The 16,830-nt window shown below is 45.1% G+C and overlaps 1 protein-coding gene across 1 annotated transcript in view; it reads left to right on the top strand.

Moving 5' to 3' along the window:
* fat1a (FAT atypical cadherin 1a) overlaps window positions 1-16,830 on the top strand; it is a 71,187-nt gene that overhangs the window by 229 nt on the left and 54,128 nt on the right. The window contains 2 exon segments of the mRNA XM_068727147.1: window positions 1,435-4,724; window positions 16,434-16,748. Coding sequence (XP_068583248.1) covers window positions 1,463-4,724; window positions 16,434-16,748 — 3,577 coding nt within the window. The 5' untranslated portion in view covers window positions 1,435-1,462.

Raw genomic sequence — 16,830 nt, 5'->3', positions numbered from 1 at the left:
GAAAAGTTGAGATAGGTTAGGTCCGCTATTGTGAGCTGCGGGTCTGTGGAAGAAACCAGCCGCCGCTGCTTTCTTTCCCTCTTTAGGGGGAAGTTTAGCCTCAGAAAAACTATCGGTTTAGGTTGTTTTTCATTGCACGGTTTTTGTGTGGTTTATTATTCAGCCTGGCAATAGTTCATGCGTTGTTTTACGTTGTGTTGGAAAAGTGTAGAGTTTCTTTTTCTTCGAGCAGATCTCTGCTCCGCGCACGGCTACCATCGTGAACTGAATGGCTTTAGATGGGGGGATGGGGTTTGAAATGAAATGGAATAGTCTGTTGGCAACTTATTTTCTTGAAAGATTTTACATTTTGTTGCTGTTTAAAAAAAACGATCACTGATTAGAAGTTGCACAGAAACCACATTTCGCAGATGCGAAACCTTTTTTTTAAAATAAACCAGAAGTTTTAGTTGTAGCTGGATTTTTTTTTCTTTTTTTTTTTACAATGGTCGCCCACAAGCAGATGGTTCTTTTGTACCTGCAGGGGATGAGTTTCAGAATTAAGGTGTTTTCCTACTTAGGCTCTGTCACTTATTAACCCGACATAAAGCGTTAATAACTAAACCCTGCTCGGGTCAAAAGTAGATAATGTAGCTTGTATACGCCGCACACATTGCACCGGCTCGCTTTTTATTTGTCTTTGAACGGACTCCCACGCAGCCCGAGACGTTGTAAAACGGCTGAAAACGCATGAATGTGCAATTTTAAAGCAGTCGCGTAGTCATCTGCTCTGTGGGTTTTATCAGTGATTGTAGCTTGATGACAAAGAAAGGAGCGCTCTCTGCATTTCATTCAACATTGCTGGTCTTACTGGCAGAAAACGGAAGTTATTGTATTACGACATAGTTGTTGCTTCTTGTTTTAATAACTCTGGTAAATCCTTAGCGAGTGACCAGAAATGTATTTTTTTTAAATTGCATTCCCATACATGAGAATTAAATGTGCATTTCATTTTTTTTTTTTTCATCAATATTGGAAAACAAGATTTCCATGTCCTCTTATTGCCCGTTCTTTCTCTGAGCTCACGGCGCTTATGTTGGGATACGTTTCCTCTGGTATGAAGCGCACATATTTGGCATCTGGCATTTGTGCAGACATGGGAGCAGGTCGGGCTTAGATCCTCTCCACCGACTGACTGCTCTGCTTTATTTTATTTCCACATGGAACCTATTGAGCTATTTATCAGCCCAGCCATCACTTGTCATGACATTTAAAGGAGTCTGGGGAAAGCGCACAGTGGAGGAAGGAATCCGGCATTTGGACGATCTTTCCATTGGGCGATGATTAGTAGAAAAAGGCTGATTGCATTAATTGTAATTCCAGTTAGTTGTATGTACTTAATCCACTTGCATGATGTGTTACAATTCTAACAATTCTATTTTTGCTTGTTTCCAGGTGGTTCTGTGAAGATCACGGTACGATAATGGGGAAGCGCTCGGTTTCACTGCTCGTGCTGCTCCTGCAGCTCCTCTGTGGCTGCACAGGGAACCAGAGGATGACGAGGGCCGCCTCCATGCAGTTCACCCACTCTGTTTACAACGCCACCATATTTGAGAACTCTGCTGCTAAGACTTACTTGGAGAGTCACACCAAGATGGGGATCTATATCACAGACCCGGCCTGGGAGATACGGTACAAAATCATCTCTGGAGACAATGAGAACTTATTCAAAGCGGAGGACTACCTGCTGGGAGATTTCAGTTTTTTGCGAATAAGGACCAAAGGAGGCAGCACTGCCATTCTGAACCGGGAGGTTAAAGACCACTACATACTGACTGTTAAAGCTTCGGAGAGGAGCACCAATTTTGAGTGTCGCACTAGAGTTAAGGTGCAGGTACAGGACACCAATGACCTGAGGCCTCTGTTCTCACCGACATCCTACAGCATCTCTCTGCCAGAGAACACGGCCATACGCACGAGCGTGGCTAAGGTCACGGCCACTGATGCGGACATCGGTACCAACGGAGAATACTACTACAGTTTCAGGGAGTGGACGGACATGTTTGCGGTTCATCCAACGAGCGGCGTGGTGACACTGACCGGCAAGCTCGACTTCTCCGAGACGAAGCTGTACGAGCTGGAGATCTTCGCGGTGGACAGAGGAATGAAGCTGTACGGCAGCAGCGGCTTCAGTAGCATGGCCAAGCTCACGGTGAGGGTGGAGCAGGCCAACGAGCACGCGCCCGTGATCACCGCCGTCACCTTGGCCCCCTCGGGCGCAGACCACGACCCCACCTATGCTATTGTGACGGTGGAGGACGGTGACCAGGGACCAAACGGAGAGATAGCGTCGCTGAGTATTGTTGCCGGTGACCCTCTTCAGCAGTTCAAGGCCGTGAGGAGCAGCCCCGGGAGCAAAGAGTATAAAATAAAAGCGGTCAAGGAGGTGGACTGGGACAGCCAGCCTTTCGGATACAACCTCACTCTGCAGGCGAAGGACAAAGGCAGCCCCCCTCAATTTTCATCCGTTAAACTGGTACATGTCACTTCTGCACAGTTCAAAGTGGGCCCTCCCGTATTCGAGAAGGCAGTTTACAGAGTCAATCTGAGTGAATTTGCCCCTCTTTTTACACCTGTCACTATGGTAACAGCCGTGCCACAGTATCCACAGCTAAAGTATGCCTTTAGACACAAGTCTGACAAGAACAGATTTACTATCAATCCAGATACCGGCTTAATCAGCACCGCAGGACCAATCAATGCTGATTTTGCGCCCCGGTTTGAGCTGGACGTGATCACAGGGGACAAAAAAGCGGCAACAAAAGTGATCGTCGACGTGATTGATGTGAATAACAATGCACCTGAGTTCCAGCAGACGTCTTACAAGGCCAGTGTTGATGAGAATCTACCCGTAGGGACCAGTGTGGCAACGGTTAAAGCCACTGATTTAGACAGAGGCGAGAACGGCTACGTGACCTACAGCCTTACCAATATGAACCCTCAGCCGTTTGTCATCGACTACTTCTCCGGTGTCATCAGCACCTCAGAGGTCCTAGATTATGAGCTCATGCCAAGGATTTATAATCTCAAAGTCAGGGCGTCCGATTGGGGATCGCCTTACCGGAGAGAGGTGGAGGCATCGGTAACCATCACGCTAAACAACCTGAATGACAATAAGCCCTTGTTTGAGAATGTCGACTGTGAAGTGACCGTGCCGAGAGATCACGGCGAGGGAGAGCAGATAACGACCGTGTCGGCCATAGATGCCGACGAGCTGCAGCTGGTGCGGTACCACATCAAAGCCGGCAATGAGCTCGACCTGTTTGAGCTGAACCCGAACTCCGGCGTGCTGTCGCTGAAGCGGACGCTGAGCGAGGGAGAGGCAGCTAAAGTGTCCTTCCACAGTCTACAGGTCATCGCTACGGACGGCGAACACGAGACCCGGCCGATGTTCATGAACATCACCGTCATCACGGCGCGCAAGCCGGTCCAGTTGAAATGCGTCGAGACCGGCGTCGCGACCATGTTGGCCGAAAAGCTGCTTCAGGGCAGCAGAATCCACATACAAACCGAGCCGGATGACGACTTGATGGACTTTCACTCAGTCAACCGGTACACTCCCCAGTTTGCAGAGTCTTTCCCCAGCGTGATCGAAGTGAAAGAGGACCTGCCCGTTGGGGCCCGGATTGTCCATTTAAGTGCCACAGACTCGGACAGCGCCTTCAATAGCAAACTAGTGTACGTTATTTCAGGAGGAGACACAGAAAGCCGCTTCATAGTAGAAATGGAAACCGGTTGGCTTTTGGTGTATTCTCCTCTCGACAGGGAAACAACGGACCAGTACACCCTCAACATTACCGTTTATGATCTCGGCATTCCACAGAAATCCTCGTCGCGCCTCTTGGGCGTTAAGATCCTGGACGCCAACGACAACAGCCCGCAATTTCTGCAAAATTCGTATTCAGTCGAAATAAGCGAGGGCACAGCGGTCGGGACGGAAATCATCCAGGTGGATTCAACGGACAGAGATCAGGGGGATAATGGAGTCGTGAGGTATTCAATTTTGGGGGGCACGGATCATTTCGCGATTAACGAGGAGACCGGTGTGGTGACTGTCACGAAGCCGCTGGACCGCGAGCTCCATCCGGTTTACGTCTTGAAGATCGCGGCGCGCGACCAGGCGGCGAACGAGCCTCAGCTAGTGTCCACGGTGCCGCTCAAAATCACCCTGGAAGATGTGAACGATAACCCGCCGAAGTTCGTCCCCCCTAACTATCGCGCGAAGGTGAGGGAAGACCTTCCTATCGGTACGGTCATCATGTGGCTGGAGGCCCACGACCCCGATGTCGGACCTTCCAGTCAGGTACGATACAGCCTCATTGACAACGGAGACGGGAACTTTGAAGTCGACAAACTCAGCGGTGCCGTGCGGATCGTGCAGAGTCTCGATTACGAGACGAAGCAGGTGTACAACCTGACGGCAAAAGCTAAAGACAAAGCGAAGCCCATGTCCCTGTCGTCGACCTGTTTCATCGAGGTGGACGTAGTGGACGTGAACGAGAATCTCTACCGACCTTTGTTCCGATCGTTCGTGGAAAAGGGATTTATAAAAGAGGACGCACTCGTTGGGACTTCTGTGATGACCGTGTCGGCCGAAGACGAAGACAAAGAGCGCGATGGAGAGATTCGATACTCCATTCGAGAAGGATCCGGCCTGGGGATATTTACCATCGATGAGGAAACTGGTGAGTCTCTTTTCAAAGTGATCTAAAAAAACAAAAAAAAATGATACATCAGTTTGAAATCATTTGCATGAGGAAAGGTTTACGCAGCTAGAGTTTATTCAGTTCATGTCACTGTGTGGAACAATGAGGTAAGGGAGTCTTCCAGGAGACAGGTAACGTTCCTGATTCCACTCATTTTTCCTCTTTGGGATAATTGACGACAGGACCAGATGGACCAGCTGTCTCTCAGACCTGTGTGGACATTCCTGAGAAGTTACTGCGGCCCTAAGACGATTCTCAAGTGCTTTCACCTCGTCTCTCTGCAGCTATGCTGTCCATGTATTTACAAAGTCAGTTTTAAAATAGAATCAATTTGGAAAATGGTCCTATCTGTTGGACGTAAGATACAAAGGTTGCAATGGCAATGCTTGTTTTTTATAACAGTGCATTTTCAACGGGCATGATTTGCTCGCGGGTTCTTTATCATGTTGCAGAAGATATGTTAACAGTTGCTCAACTGCCCAGAATGATTTTAACAGCTGACTCAAATTAGCTCAAAATAAGCAGTCTGGAATTCCAGGAGTTCCTACCCCAAAAACCCAACAATCACCTGATTTGGATGTTTTGGACTTGGCCTGCTGCCCTCCTTTTTGAAGCTTGATAACCACATTCTCGGGTGGCTTAATGTGACTTTTTTCCCCCTGATTTGAAATTAATTTCTCTCCGCATTATGCATATTTAATGTCTAAACGAGGCAGTGGGCCTGAATGCATAATACATTGATTTTCTCTTGGCACATGTAACCTCAAAGGTTATAAGAAAGATGGAAATGCAATTTGTTAGTGTGCTGCTGACGTTAACGGTTGTAAAAGTGGCTTTTATTTTTAGTTTAAATGTTTATTAACAATCGTATGTATGTGAATTATTCAAGAAGTTGACAGGAAGTCTCCTCGGTGAACCTGTTGGGAAATACTTTATACTGCCTGGTAAATTTAGCAGGAGGAGAAGAGCCTTTATGAAGGATCTGTCCTCCAGGGCTGTGGTGTGTTTGTGATTGTGTCTGTGGAAGTGGCTGAATTCTCATTTGTAATAAGTTTTTGTTTTATGAACAGACACGCTGCGACTGACTGTATGTGCTTTCTTGCAAGAATTACCAAGTGTTGTTCGAGTTCAGTTTCTTCCTATTATCTACTAACTTGACTGTAATGGAAAAGTTGAATTTCCCAAGGAATAGTACAGACGTAAGATGCCCTACATGTAAAACAGGTTGAAAGGGCCACATGGAGCCCAGCGACTAGTCCACGTCTAACTCAGTGTAGGGTGCAGGTTCAGGGAGCCCGGTCTGATCTGCTACTTAATCCCAGAGGCCCATATTAAGTGATTATCAGGAGGTGCAATGATAGGATTGTCCTGGGTTGGGTCCTGTTATTATGGATTACATCTGAGGTCAGTAGACAACTAAATGCAGCCGAGGTGGTAATGCCCCGCCTGTGATTTCACTAGACGCAGGGTGTGGTTTTGTAAGGCCATATGCATTTAGAATATTTATCTTCTAAAAAGGAAAATATAAGGACAACCCGCTATATATTCAGCGCTGCAGCTGCACGTCGTGAATCTTAACCAGAACGTTTAAAAAAACAAAAACGGTTTCCAAATTAGGAAACAAATGAAAAAGCGGTGCGAGGAAAAATGCCAGGAGCCACACACCTTCAGTCATGGAATTTTTTTAATTTTTTTTTTTTTTTAGGGTGGGAAGCAGTGAAGGAAGACTGTTCCAAGTCTTTTTCCTGTTTTACTTGCCGCTCGTAATTCTAAACCGATGCCGTCGTGTTTGCTCGGAGTACAGGATCAGTTTGTTGCATGGTTTCATCTCTGTTGTAGTGTTTTGTTTTGTTCTTTCACCACAGCATGAATCTCTATCCTCTCAGCTATTCCTCCTTGCAGTCGCATCCGCAATAACCCAGCAACAACAATACTACTTTGTGGCTTACAAAGTGTTGCCGTGGAAAACTTTGCACTCTGCGGTTGCTGATGCCAGAAGACAGTGAGTGATGCTCTTAGAGTAGGTGTATCTAACAAATCTGAACAAAGCTTGCATTTAAGAATAGGCTCGCTTCCCACTTGACTGACGTTTCCAAGCCACACAAGGAGCAAACAAGTTATTTTTTTTTGTGAGATATAGCAATTAGATTTTAAAGTGGTGTCCATTATTGCTGTTTGTTGAATTTATTGTCTTTTCATTTGCGATCTCAAGTAAAAGAAACCAGATATTTCTTCTCCAGATATGGTTGCTATTCTCTCTGAGGAGTCCGGGGAGTCCATGGCGACTGTTTGCCCAGACATTCTCTGTGTTATTAAAAGCTCTGTGGTCACTGGCTCGGTGCCATCTTAATTTAAACTTACTCTTATCAAGACTCCTTTCCGGGCCTCTTCCCATGCCGTAGAGCAAGTTTACCATTCCTCGCTTCAATCGGAGAAAATGTTGCTCACAATTCGAGTTGTTTTTTTGACCGACCGACCTAAAAGAGTTGAATCAACAAAAACTGAACTTTGATATAATGAAAGCTTTCAAAGTGATTATGTTTTAAAGGAGCAATATACGACACTCAGAGCATTACTATGGCAGCAAACAAGTATTCGCTGTGGAGTAATGTCTACCTGAGCGGAGAATGAAGTCACTCTTCCTCTGTGTGTGTTGCAATCCGAGCTTCTCATTGCATTTAGTGCATGATAGTGCATGTGAAGGTGCCATGTTGAGAGACAATCAAAAAATCTCTTATATTGCACCTTTTAGCATATTGACCAACTTGGAGATTCAGCAGAAAAAAAAGCAGGAAAAAAATGTAACTATTAAATATTTCCAGCATTATCTTTGAGCGTGTGGTTTATCCAACCAATTTTGGAGAAACATTTCTCCATCTTATAGTTTGCGAGACGTTTGAGTCCCGTCACCACCCACCAGCGTACTTATTTTTTTTTCCGCCACCATTTTGTGCTTGGGAGGAAGCATACAACTTGCTTGTCAGGGCTTGTAAGCTAAGTGGGTGGCTACAGTTGTACTTGATTGGGCCCTACAGGTCAACAGATAAGGATTTCCAAGGGCTAATGCCAATTCTGAAAAGGCAAAGTGTTGCAAATGGCCGATGCGATTTCCGCTTCAGAAAGGCTTTTGCAGATATTTTAAAAGATGCTCGGACACTCAGCGGACAGTATGGCTGCGGAGTACTGAATGTGGGTCAGGAGTGAGGGTTTTAACTATGATGTCACTCCTGCACACACACTGTAAAAGGTAAGATCAGCAGAAAACGTCCAAAGAAACAAAGTATAGAAACACTGCAGTTCAGTAGTGTTGAGGTGAATAAATAATAGATTCCAGTGCTTGTTGTAACACACCAGCAATAAAACAATTCTTATCATGAACCAAGTCTCCACACCTATAAGTACACCTGACTCATGTTCACCCTGACACACCTTCAGACATCAGGCAACAGCCAACAGATACAAAATGTTTAGTTTTTTTTAATTATATTATAACTCTCTTTTCATTTAATTATGCCGGCATGACTAAGGGAGATTGTGCAAGTCAAGACGCTGAGCCCGAATCGATCAAAAGGTAGACGGTTGAGGGAAATGGGAAAAGTCCAAAGGTGAAAAGGAAGGAGCCAACTTCACAGAAAGCCTTTTTTGAGTTTGGATAGACTGTTGCAGGACTTCAGCTCAGTTCTATAGAGGTGATGTTGATGAGAAGTGTCTTGAGGTTTTGATTTGAAGGATGCTGGACAGTGATGTCCTTTGACTCGCTATGAATTTACATTCATGAATATCTGCAGACAAACACCGTTATTAAAATAGCCCTAGAACATTATTATAAAATGGTTTGCATAGTGGGAGGGCCAGGGAGGAATGATGGCCACTGCTTGATTGAAAATAAAGGAAGAGTAAAGGTACACAAAGTATTTTACTTCGATGCGTAGATGAACTTTAGGTATGTAGATGTCGACATGGATCAGTCTGTCTTAAATCTATTTTGATATATAAAAGTACATAAGCATTTTATGAGTGAATATCATCTGCAGGACAATGCATTTGTGCGACTCCACCTCAAAGGAAAGAGTCACTCGAGGCGATATTGCCGTGGAGGTGACGGCGTGGAGCTATTGTTGTGTTGCGTCTTAGTTTGAAGTGAAATTATCCAGTGTACAAGGTGACCAGAGCCAAGAGTGCTCTGTCTAGATGGGATGCCGAGTGCTGATTGTATAATGTATGCATTGCCCTTTCTCGTTGGATAATATATGCATTGCCCTTTCCCTCGAAGCGGTTTGCAGCCCGTGCTGTAAATGCGTTCTTTGTTAAAGCAAATGAAGCTGTTTGATGCACAATGACAAAGTCCTATTAGTGCGTTTTCCATTTCCACCAAAAAATTAAATTGCCAGTCCTTCTCTTCCATCCGGTTAAAGTAAACAAGAGTCTTGACAATAATTAAAAAAGGACGAGCGCTTGTGTTCGTTCACGGTCTGTCTTTCGGCATCGCGTATAGTTCCTCAAAATGGGAAAGCTGTTGCTCTCCGTCCTCGTTTTTTTTTTTCCCATTCAGTGCCGATACGTCGGAGATAAAAGTGGGACTGCAAAGTGGCACATGACTCCGAATAGTCTTTTGCTTGAGTGCTGTTGCTGTGGAGACGGGACCAGGAATGTGCAGAGGGACAAAGTTAACTGTAGGTTGCTAAATGAAAAACACACTTTCGCTGCTTCAAAGTATGTTGTTCTCTCAGTCCATTAAATCTTCTGAAAGAAACTTGAGGCGGCCGTGTGCAGACGATGTGCTTCATTGTGTGTCAATTCTTGTCATTGGAACGCTCTCGTGAATCAGATGTTAAGGCCGACTCTCTGTTCCTGTTGACGTTCTGCGGAGAACACGGCAGACTTTAGGCCCTTAGGTACATTCAGAACTCCATAATGGTGTTACGCATGTTTGCTTACTTCATTTAGTAAAATACAATGCTAAAAAAAAAAAAAAAAAAAGCGTTCCATTAAGGTGTTTAGTTTGTTGCTGTTTAATACGTAAAGCCACCGGTGCTAAACTGAACCACTGCCATAGACAGCAGTGCAGAGCACTATGTAGGATGAACAGCAGTGATACGTTGAAAAGATTAGCATCTTCCTCACAGACGCATCTGAGATCATATCCACCAGGGGCCTTCACTGTGAAATTATGGCGGAGATGTACGAGATTCTGACACGCTTTCATCCTTTTTTATTCAGATTTCAGCAACTGTTTCAAGTATTTAGAGCCAATTTCACGGTGTCTGGCAAGTGACAGCCCTGACCATAAATCCACTGAGGTGCAGTGGAGTGGGTGTCATTAGGCCTACGTCAGGACGTGGACACAACACCGAAATACAACCCGGTGGCTTTTTTAGAAATTGTTCCAAATTTTTGTTAAATTTGCTTGTGCATTTTGTTGCCGAGAGGTGGGTGAGAAGATCGACACCGCCCTCGTGTTTGAATGGCTGATGTGAAGCTTCCACCATCAGCTGGTTCTCTTAACTTAACAAAGACTCAAACAGGTGGAAACCGGCGCCTCTAAACCTCGCTGATTATCACGGTATTTGTTGTTTGTGTAATTTCACGGGGTAGTTATGCGCCGTGATTGTCGAGCTGTTTCCCCCTATTTCTCTTTTCAAGCTCTAATAATAGTGTTTCGTTGTGTTCAAGAGGTATGGATCTGCTCTCATGTTCTGCGATGATCGGGCTTCATGGACGGAACGTCAGTCTTTCTTGGTCCGTGCAGTTAGCAGGACCCGGGGAGAGATAAGCAAACAATTCCCCCGTCACATGAGTGGCGATTTATGCTGTCTGCTCAAAGTCTACATCCTCCGAAGGCCAGCTGGGGTTAGCGTGTACAATGGGAATATAGAGAGCGCTACAGTGTAGGAAGATAGAAAAATATTCGGGGGTGGTGGTGGGGGGAGGGTGTGAATGAAGACGGACCATGTGTTTCCCTCATTGTTCCCAGAGGCACAGACAGACAGCTCTTCTGGGCTAGGAGGTACAGTAACTGCTGCTCAATAGTACTGTGGTATTGAATCAAGGAGTATTGCTCTAAGACCTGTTCAAAGGCCTTTAAAAAGAACGCTGCTCCCAGTAACAATGGAGGCTTTGTATCGTCGGCTAACTCCCAAAAGGCTATCTCAACTGGAATTAATGGGCAATTTTTTATTTTTTTTTTCAAACGAGGAAAGAAAAAACCTATTCAGACATGCATCACAGATGTGTAACAACTGTATGAAAAGATTTGTTCAGTCTCTTCCCAACGCTCGCACAAATATGTGAATCTCATGTTTTCTTTAGACTTCCTTTTACATTATGGCTTTCACATCATACAGAAGGGCCGTTCTAGTCTTTCCTTTCACATTATGGCTCAAGAAAGTCTGAACTCATCAGTACTGGCTGTAAAACACAGAAACACCTGAACATTCCTGATTAACATAATGATTCATTTACCCAAAATGAATGTCAAAAACTTGCTAATATTTTTTTATATCACCTTCTCTCAAAAACAAACAAATGTAACACAATAATAGACCAGATCAGAAACATACTGACTACTCGACTTCAAAAGGAACGCTGCGACTCTTTCATTTATTCACTGTATGTCGTCGCAACCCAGTATTTTCCTTAAGTACTTGACTTAAAAACCTAAAATTGTTATGATATGGACTGATATGACTTTTTTTCCTCAAAGTTCCGCCATGTTGAAGTAAACAGAACAGCCGAATAATGGTGAACCGTGACATCACCGCAACAAGAAGTAAAGATAAAGAAACACAACGTTTCTCGTGCTGATTAATCATAATATGTGTTATTATGTGGACACTCACAGAGCACCGCATTGTCTAAAACGAAGGCAGCCGTTGTTGCGACGCAAACGCGCATTTATGTAATCTATGTCGATTACGTCGACAAATCGCCCCATTAAGTACCATGTTTCCTTTAGCCAGCTGTTGACAGCTATTCCTCTGCCTGTACTGGCAGTACACAGCGGGCACAATGGTGCGTGAAGTGGAAATGGCTCGCGGGCTCAATAGTCCGCGATATTGAAGGAGATAAGATGGTCTTTGGGACACGATCGCTGGTGTGATTATCTCCAAGCCCTCTCCTAATGTGTTGTGACCCTGTTTAACCTGGAATCAAGACGCGAGTCAGAGAGCTATGACTGTTCATAATTCATGTTCGGTATTTCATGTTCCTCTTCACACAGATCTCTGACTATGATCGCATGAGATTATTAATAATCCAATATAAACTTAAAGGAAAAATAAAATGAGTTACACACAGTAGTTCTAACGTACTCGCTCTTAATACATGTTGGGACCCACCAACTGCCGGTAACTGTTTGATAGCTAACTGAATTCAATGAAAACGCTTAACGTTAGCTTGCTATGCAATCAATGAAAAGAAATGTAATGCACACTGGGAGGATTTAACATGAAAATATGTTTTGACTTATATTTCACAAAATGCAACTTCCAACATGAGCTTGGTTAGAATAATCCAGTGTGTCCCGCTCAAGCTAAACTGCAAACTAAAGCTAAACTTTGGACGGGCACAAACTCCCCAAAATCTAGTTTACAAATAGCCCCTGTAACCCAGTCCACACACATTTTCTTTTCTATTTACAGCGACAAAAAAAATAACAACCCCCTCAATATATTGCACTGACATTATGAAATCAATGCTTCAGGCGATGCTTTGAATACACAACAACAACAACAAAACACTTTGCCTCGGACCCTACTATAGATCTTTAGAATTTGAAAGCTTTCAGGCATTAATTCCGACAGGCTGGATGTCTTTGAAACACAGATCTTGGCTACAGATGTCTGGGAACTTTTTTTGGGATGATGCGATACGTTTAGTTGCCGGGTAACAGAAAGCTTAGCTTAGGACTCTTTCCATTACACTAGGATCTACAGCGTGATGGTGGAATTTGAAGCATTTTGCCGGGGTTGTGGAAAGAGAAGGGGTGTGGGGGGGGGGGGGTGGTGGCACTGAGAGAGTTTATGTAAGCATGTGAGCGAGAGGCCTGAGAAGGCTGAGGAATGTGGGGAAGAGGTAGTTCAAAGCAAGCCCCCGATTTTTCAACTGCGGAATGAACAAGGAAGACCTGGAGTTCGTTGAAGCAACGGCACGTAATCACAACACTTCGACTGAGCGGTCAAATGCACAGTTTGCCGACGGCATGGCTTTTAGAATCAGCACCAGCGGCCTTCTGGATTTTGTGATACTTAATATTTGTATCGACGGCATGTGTTGCATTGAGTTGCGCTAGTTTGCTTCACGAGAGAACCTGTGACGTGCAGAGAACACTTTCAGGCCGCCTTTTCAAACTGCGGCTCCACCGTGACAGGAAGTCGTTGCTGAATAAACTCGTTGTGTATCTGCACGGGACGTTGATTTAAGTACACTCACACGTATGATACCTGCTGGTCTTGATAATTTGAAATCCTTCGGCTGTCTGAAGGCTCCACCACACTTTGAAGAACAAAGCCAGAGGGAAAAGGAAAGAGCAAGGGGAAAGAAGAAAAAAATAAAGCGGAAAGCAAATCTGGCAGAGGCAGTTGCACAGTCTGTTTTTTTTTTCTTCTTCTTCTTCTTCTTCTTGTGGCCTCAGGGCAGGTTTTGCTTCTGCTTTAGTGGGTAGGCTAGGTATACGGGACGGGTGTGGCAACTAAATTCTTCAGATTCATCTTTCATGCGCTTTGTTCATAACCAGTCAGCCAAAGGCCATGCCAGATAGCTTTTCATACTCTGTGCCTTTTTACACATCTATGGTTAAGATGTTCTGTTTCTTGAGTCTCTTCAGAGATACATATAAAAAAAACCCCCAAAAAATAAACTCTATTGTGCAAATTGGCCTTGACATTTAGTTTTGAAAAGGCCAAAATGTGGGCAGTGGCATTCCTCGTGCAGCTACAGTATTCATGTGGCAATTTATTTTTTTGTTAAATGCAACATATGAAGTTATCTCGTGTCTGCTGACGGAAACGGGGGGGAAGAACTGCGAGCAGAAAGCGCGACCCCGGAGAACGTGGAAGTGTTCCGCTACGCTGGCGTCCGCCAGTTAAACACAGGAGCGTCCAAGCGTGGGCGTCTCCTCGGCACAGAAGACGTCTCGTACCGTCCTGCTCGCCTCCGCTCTACTAACGTATTAACACGTGTGTGTGTGTGTGTGTGTGTGTGTGCACGCATGACCGCCTCTGCTCCTCCGTACCTCCTCTCCTCAGACCGACCCCTCCGACCATTTTCACCTTCATTATCATCTTAAACATTCTCTATTTGAAGCCCCCCCCCCCCCCCCTCCTTTTCACTGATTACCTTTCTACGGGCGTCTGAAACGTCCTCTCCTGTTGTGTCTCCTCAGGATGCCTCACAGAATCATCTGCATTGCTTATTCATGTCTTAACATTTGCAATTTGCGACACATGTTCTTCTTCCAGTCGGGATCCGCTCCAAATTGTCAGCTTCGATAAATTAGTCAATAATGTGTTATTTTCGTTTCGGAACGATTTGCAATCAAATTATCATGTTATCTCTGTTAATCTCATTTTATGACTCCTCCAAATGTTTGCTCGTGTTTTCTCTCTGTGTCGATTGTGAGCTTTAAGCCATTAGTTTGATTGTACGCAGCCATCTCATTAGCATTCTTGATATACGCTCATGTCGATGTTGTTTTCACCACGGGGCTCTTTGGCTTTAAGGAAACATCGGGGAGCTACCTATTTTCCCTTGCCTGACTACCCCTCTTACGCTCGCCTCGAGCTAATTTGAAGGAGCTATAATGATGACTAACGACAAGAAGGGATCCCGGGCCGAAAAATGCAGAGCCGCTTAAGCGAAGCAAAGGGGGGGGGGGGGGGAGAGAGAATAAATGAGCTGTGCAACTAAACTCCCCTCCCGTGTTAGATTTTTATTTGAATTCGGCGAGAAGTCATTTGTAAAGTGTTTATACCTTTTTCGGAGAAATCGGCCTTCTACCCGAGGCGAGAGGTTTGGCTGCTCTCGGTTACACTCCTCCATCGCAGTTCATTACGTTACAGTGAGTGAACAAAGGCAGCGGCAGCAACGAGACGAGATGTAAACTACTGGAACCTGTTTGAGACGTTTCCTTAAGTGTGTGACTTGGTGGAGGCTCCCTTATCTGGGCCACCGGTACGGTGACTTATAGATTCAACGGCCACACCCGGTAATGATACGGGTGTGCCTATACCATGACTCACCTTTATTAGTTACTGATAGGATCAAATCAAATATGGCTATACATTTCCAGTGCACCTGTAAAAGGTTTATGGAGGTATTGCACACAACACAAACATGGACATAGTTGTTGTTCTAAAGGTTGTCAGGGTTTCTATCGTCCGGGAGATATTTCCGTTGATGTTGCCCTTCGCCGCTGTATATTTTGTGCTTGTTGAACAAATGGGACCTCACATGTGCTCTTTTTTTTTTTTTCTCACTTTGTGCCCTTTGAACATTCTTTTCTAACAAGCAAAAGAAGCACATTTTAAAATGTTATCCGTTTGGTTATCCACTGCAATCACTTGTAGCTGCTCTATTTCGGGCGCAATGCGACTCACAGTTCAGTAATTTCCCCACTTTTAGTTTTTCGTTGGACCGACAGTCGCACTGCTCTGCATCTATTTCACTATAATAATTTGTGCTCGCGCTGAATGAAAACAGAAACGGTAGTCTGGTTAGAATTGAACTATTAGTGTTCATGTCAACACATTAAGTCACACTTCGTCACGAGCAAACGAACACATAGGCATGTGCGCACACACCCTCTCCCTCAAACTGAACCGCCCCCCCCCCTCTACACTTATTTAAACACACACACACGCACACATGGAATCTTACACACGCACACGCCAAAACACACACACACTTCTCCTCTTCCTCCAGTTCAAATGCAGCTACTGAGCACCTGGTGAGTGCTTGTAAGTGGGCTCGGGCGGGGATGAAAAGCACTAAAGCAAATTCGCTCCTGTGAACTTTGCTGTTAGCTTTTCCTCAGAAAGATCAGAAAGAACATTTCCCTCTGCTCGGCAGTTTCAGCCATTCAAACATCCGGACGAGTTACCTTTACAGGTCCAAGCGTGTAGATCAGCGTCCAACAGAACTGCATTTTTTTTATTTTTTTTTACAGTAAACCAATGACGTAGCATTTTTAGGACATTGAAATGAAACTTGTTGATACATAACTTCGGCCTCTGGTCTTTTTTGCCCTAGTGGAATTCAACCTGTTTTAATGTAACTGCGTTCGGACTATTTTATACTCTAAATCAGCCTCATGGTATCCCCATTTGTTCTCTCTGACTGCCAAACCGGCCCATCCTCCACTATTCCACTTAACCATTGTCAACGTATACAACTCACAGGCCTCTGAAAGCTCCGTTGTTTGCTCAGCTGAAGGCTGCAGCCCCCACATGGCAGTAAAAAAACCTTCCCTGCCGGTGAATGTAAACAGGAGAGCGCCGGCTGGCTGTCGTTAATATTCCGCCGTGACGCGTTTCAGTCAAAGCGCCATCAACCAACGCCGGTGTCCGCCTGATCTGGAGCTCCCGGTCTCTCTCGATTGCTAGAAATCGATGTCAGAAATCACCGACGTGAGACTCACATGAAAATAATCCCAGATTTTAAATTTTATTTTTGTCTTTCCAATCTCTTTAGGCATTATCCGAACACAAGAGCTGCTGGATCACGAGACGACGGCTCACTACTGGCTCACAGTCTACGCGATGGACCGCGGCGTGGTGCCGCTCTCCGCCTTCGTCGAGGTCTTCATCGAAGTGCAGGACGTCAACGACAACGCGCCGCAGACCTCCGAACCGGTCTACTACCCCTCCGTCGTGGAGAACTCGCCCAAAGACGTGTCGATCATCCAGATCAACGCGGTCGATCCGGACGCCAAGGCCAGCGACAAACTCACCTACAGGATCACCAGCGGCAATCCCCAGGGCTTCTTCGCCGTTAACGTCAGGACAGGTGAGACTGCTGTTACCGCGACGGATATTGATGACACTATAAATTGCTTCCTCAGAGCAGGAAGTCCCTTCTCTGACTCGTG

Source organism: Cebidichthys violaceus, unplaced genomic scaffold, assembly GCF_023349555.1.
Source record: "Cebidichthys violaceus isolate CVI_PGR_0920_01 unplaced genomic scaffold, fCebVio1.0.p SCAF_4, whole genome shotgun sequence".
NCBI lineage: Eukaryota > Metazoa > Chordata > Actinopteri > Perciformes > Stichaeidae > Cebidichthys > Cebidichthys violaceus.
This window is presented reverse-complemented; position numbering and strand designations above follow the sequence as displayed.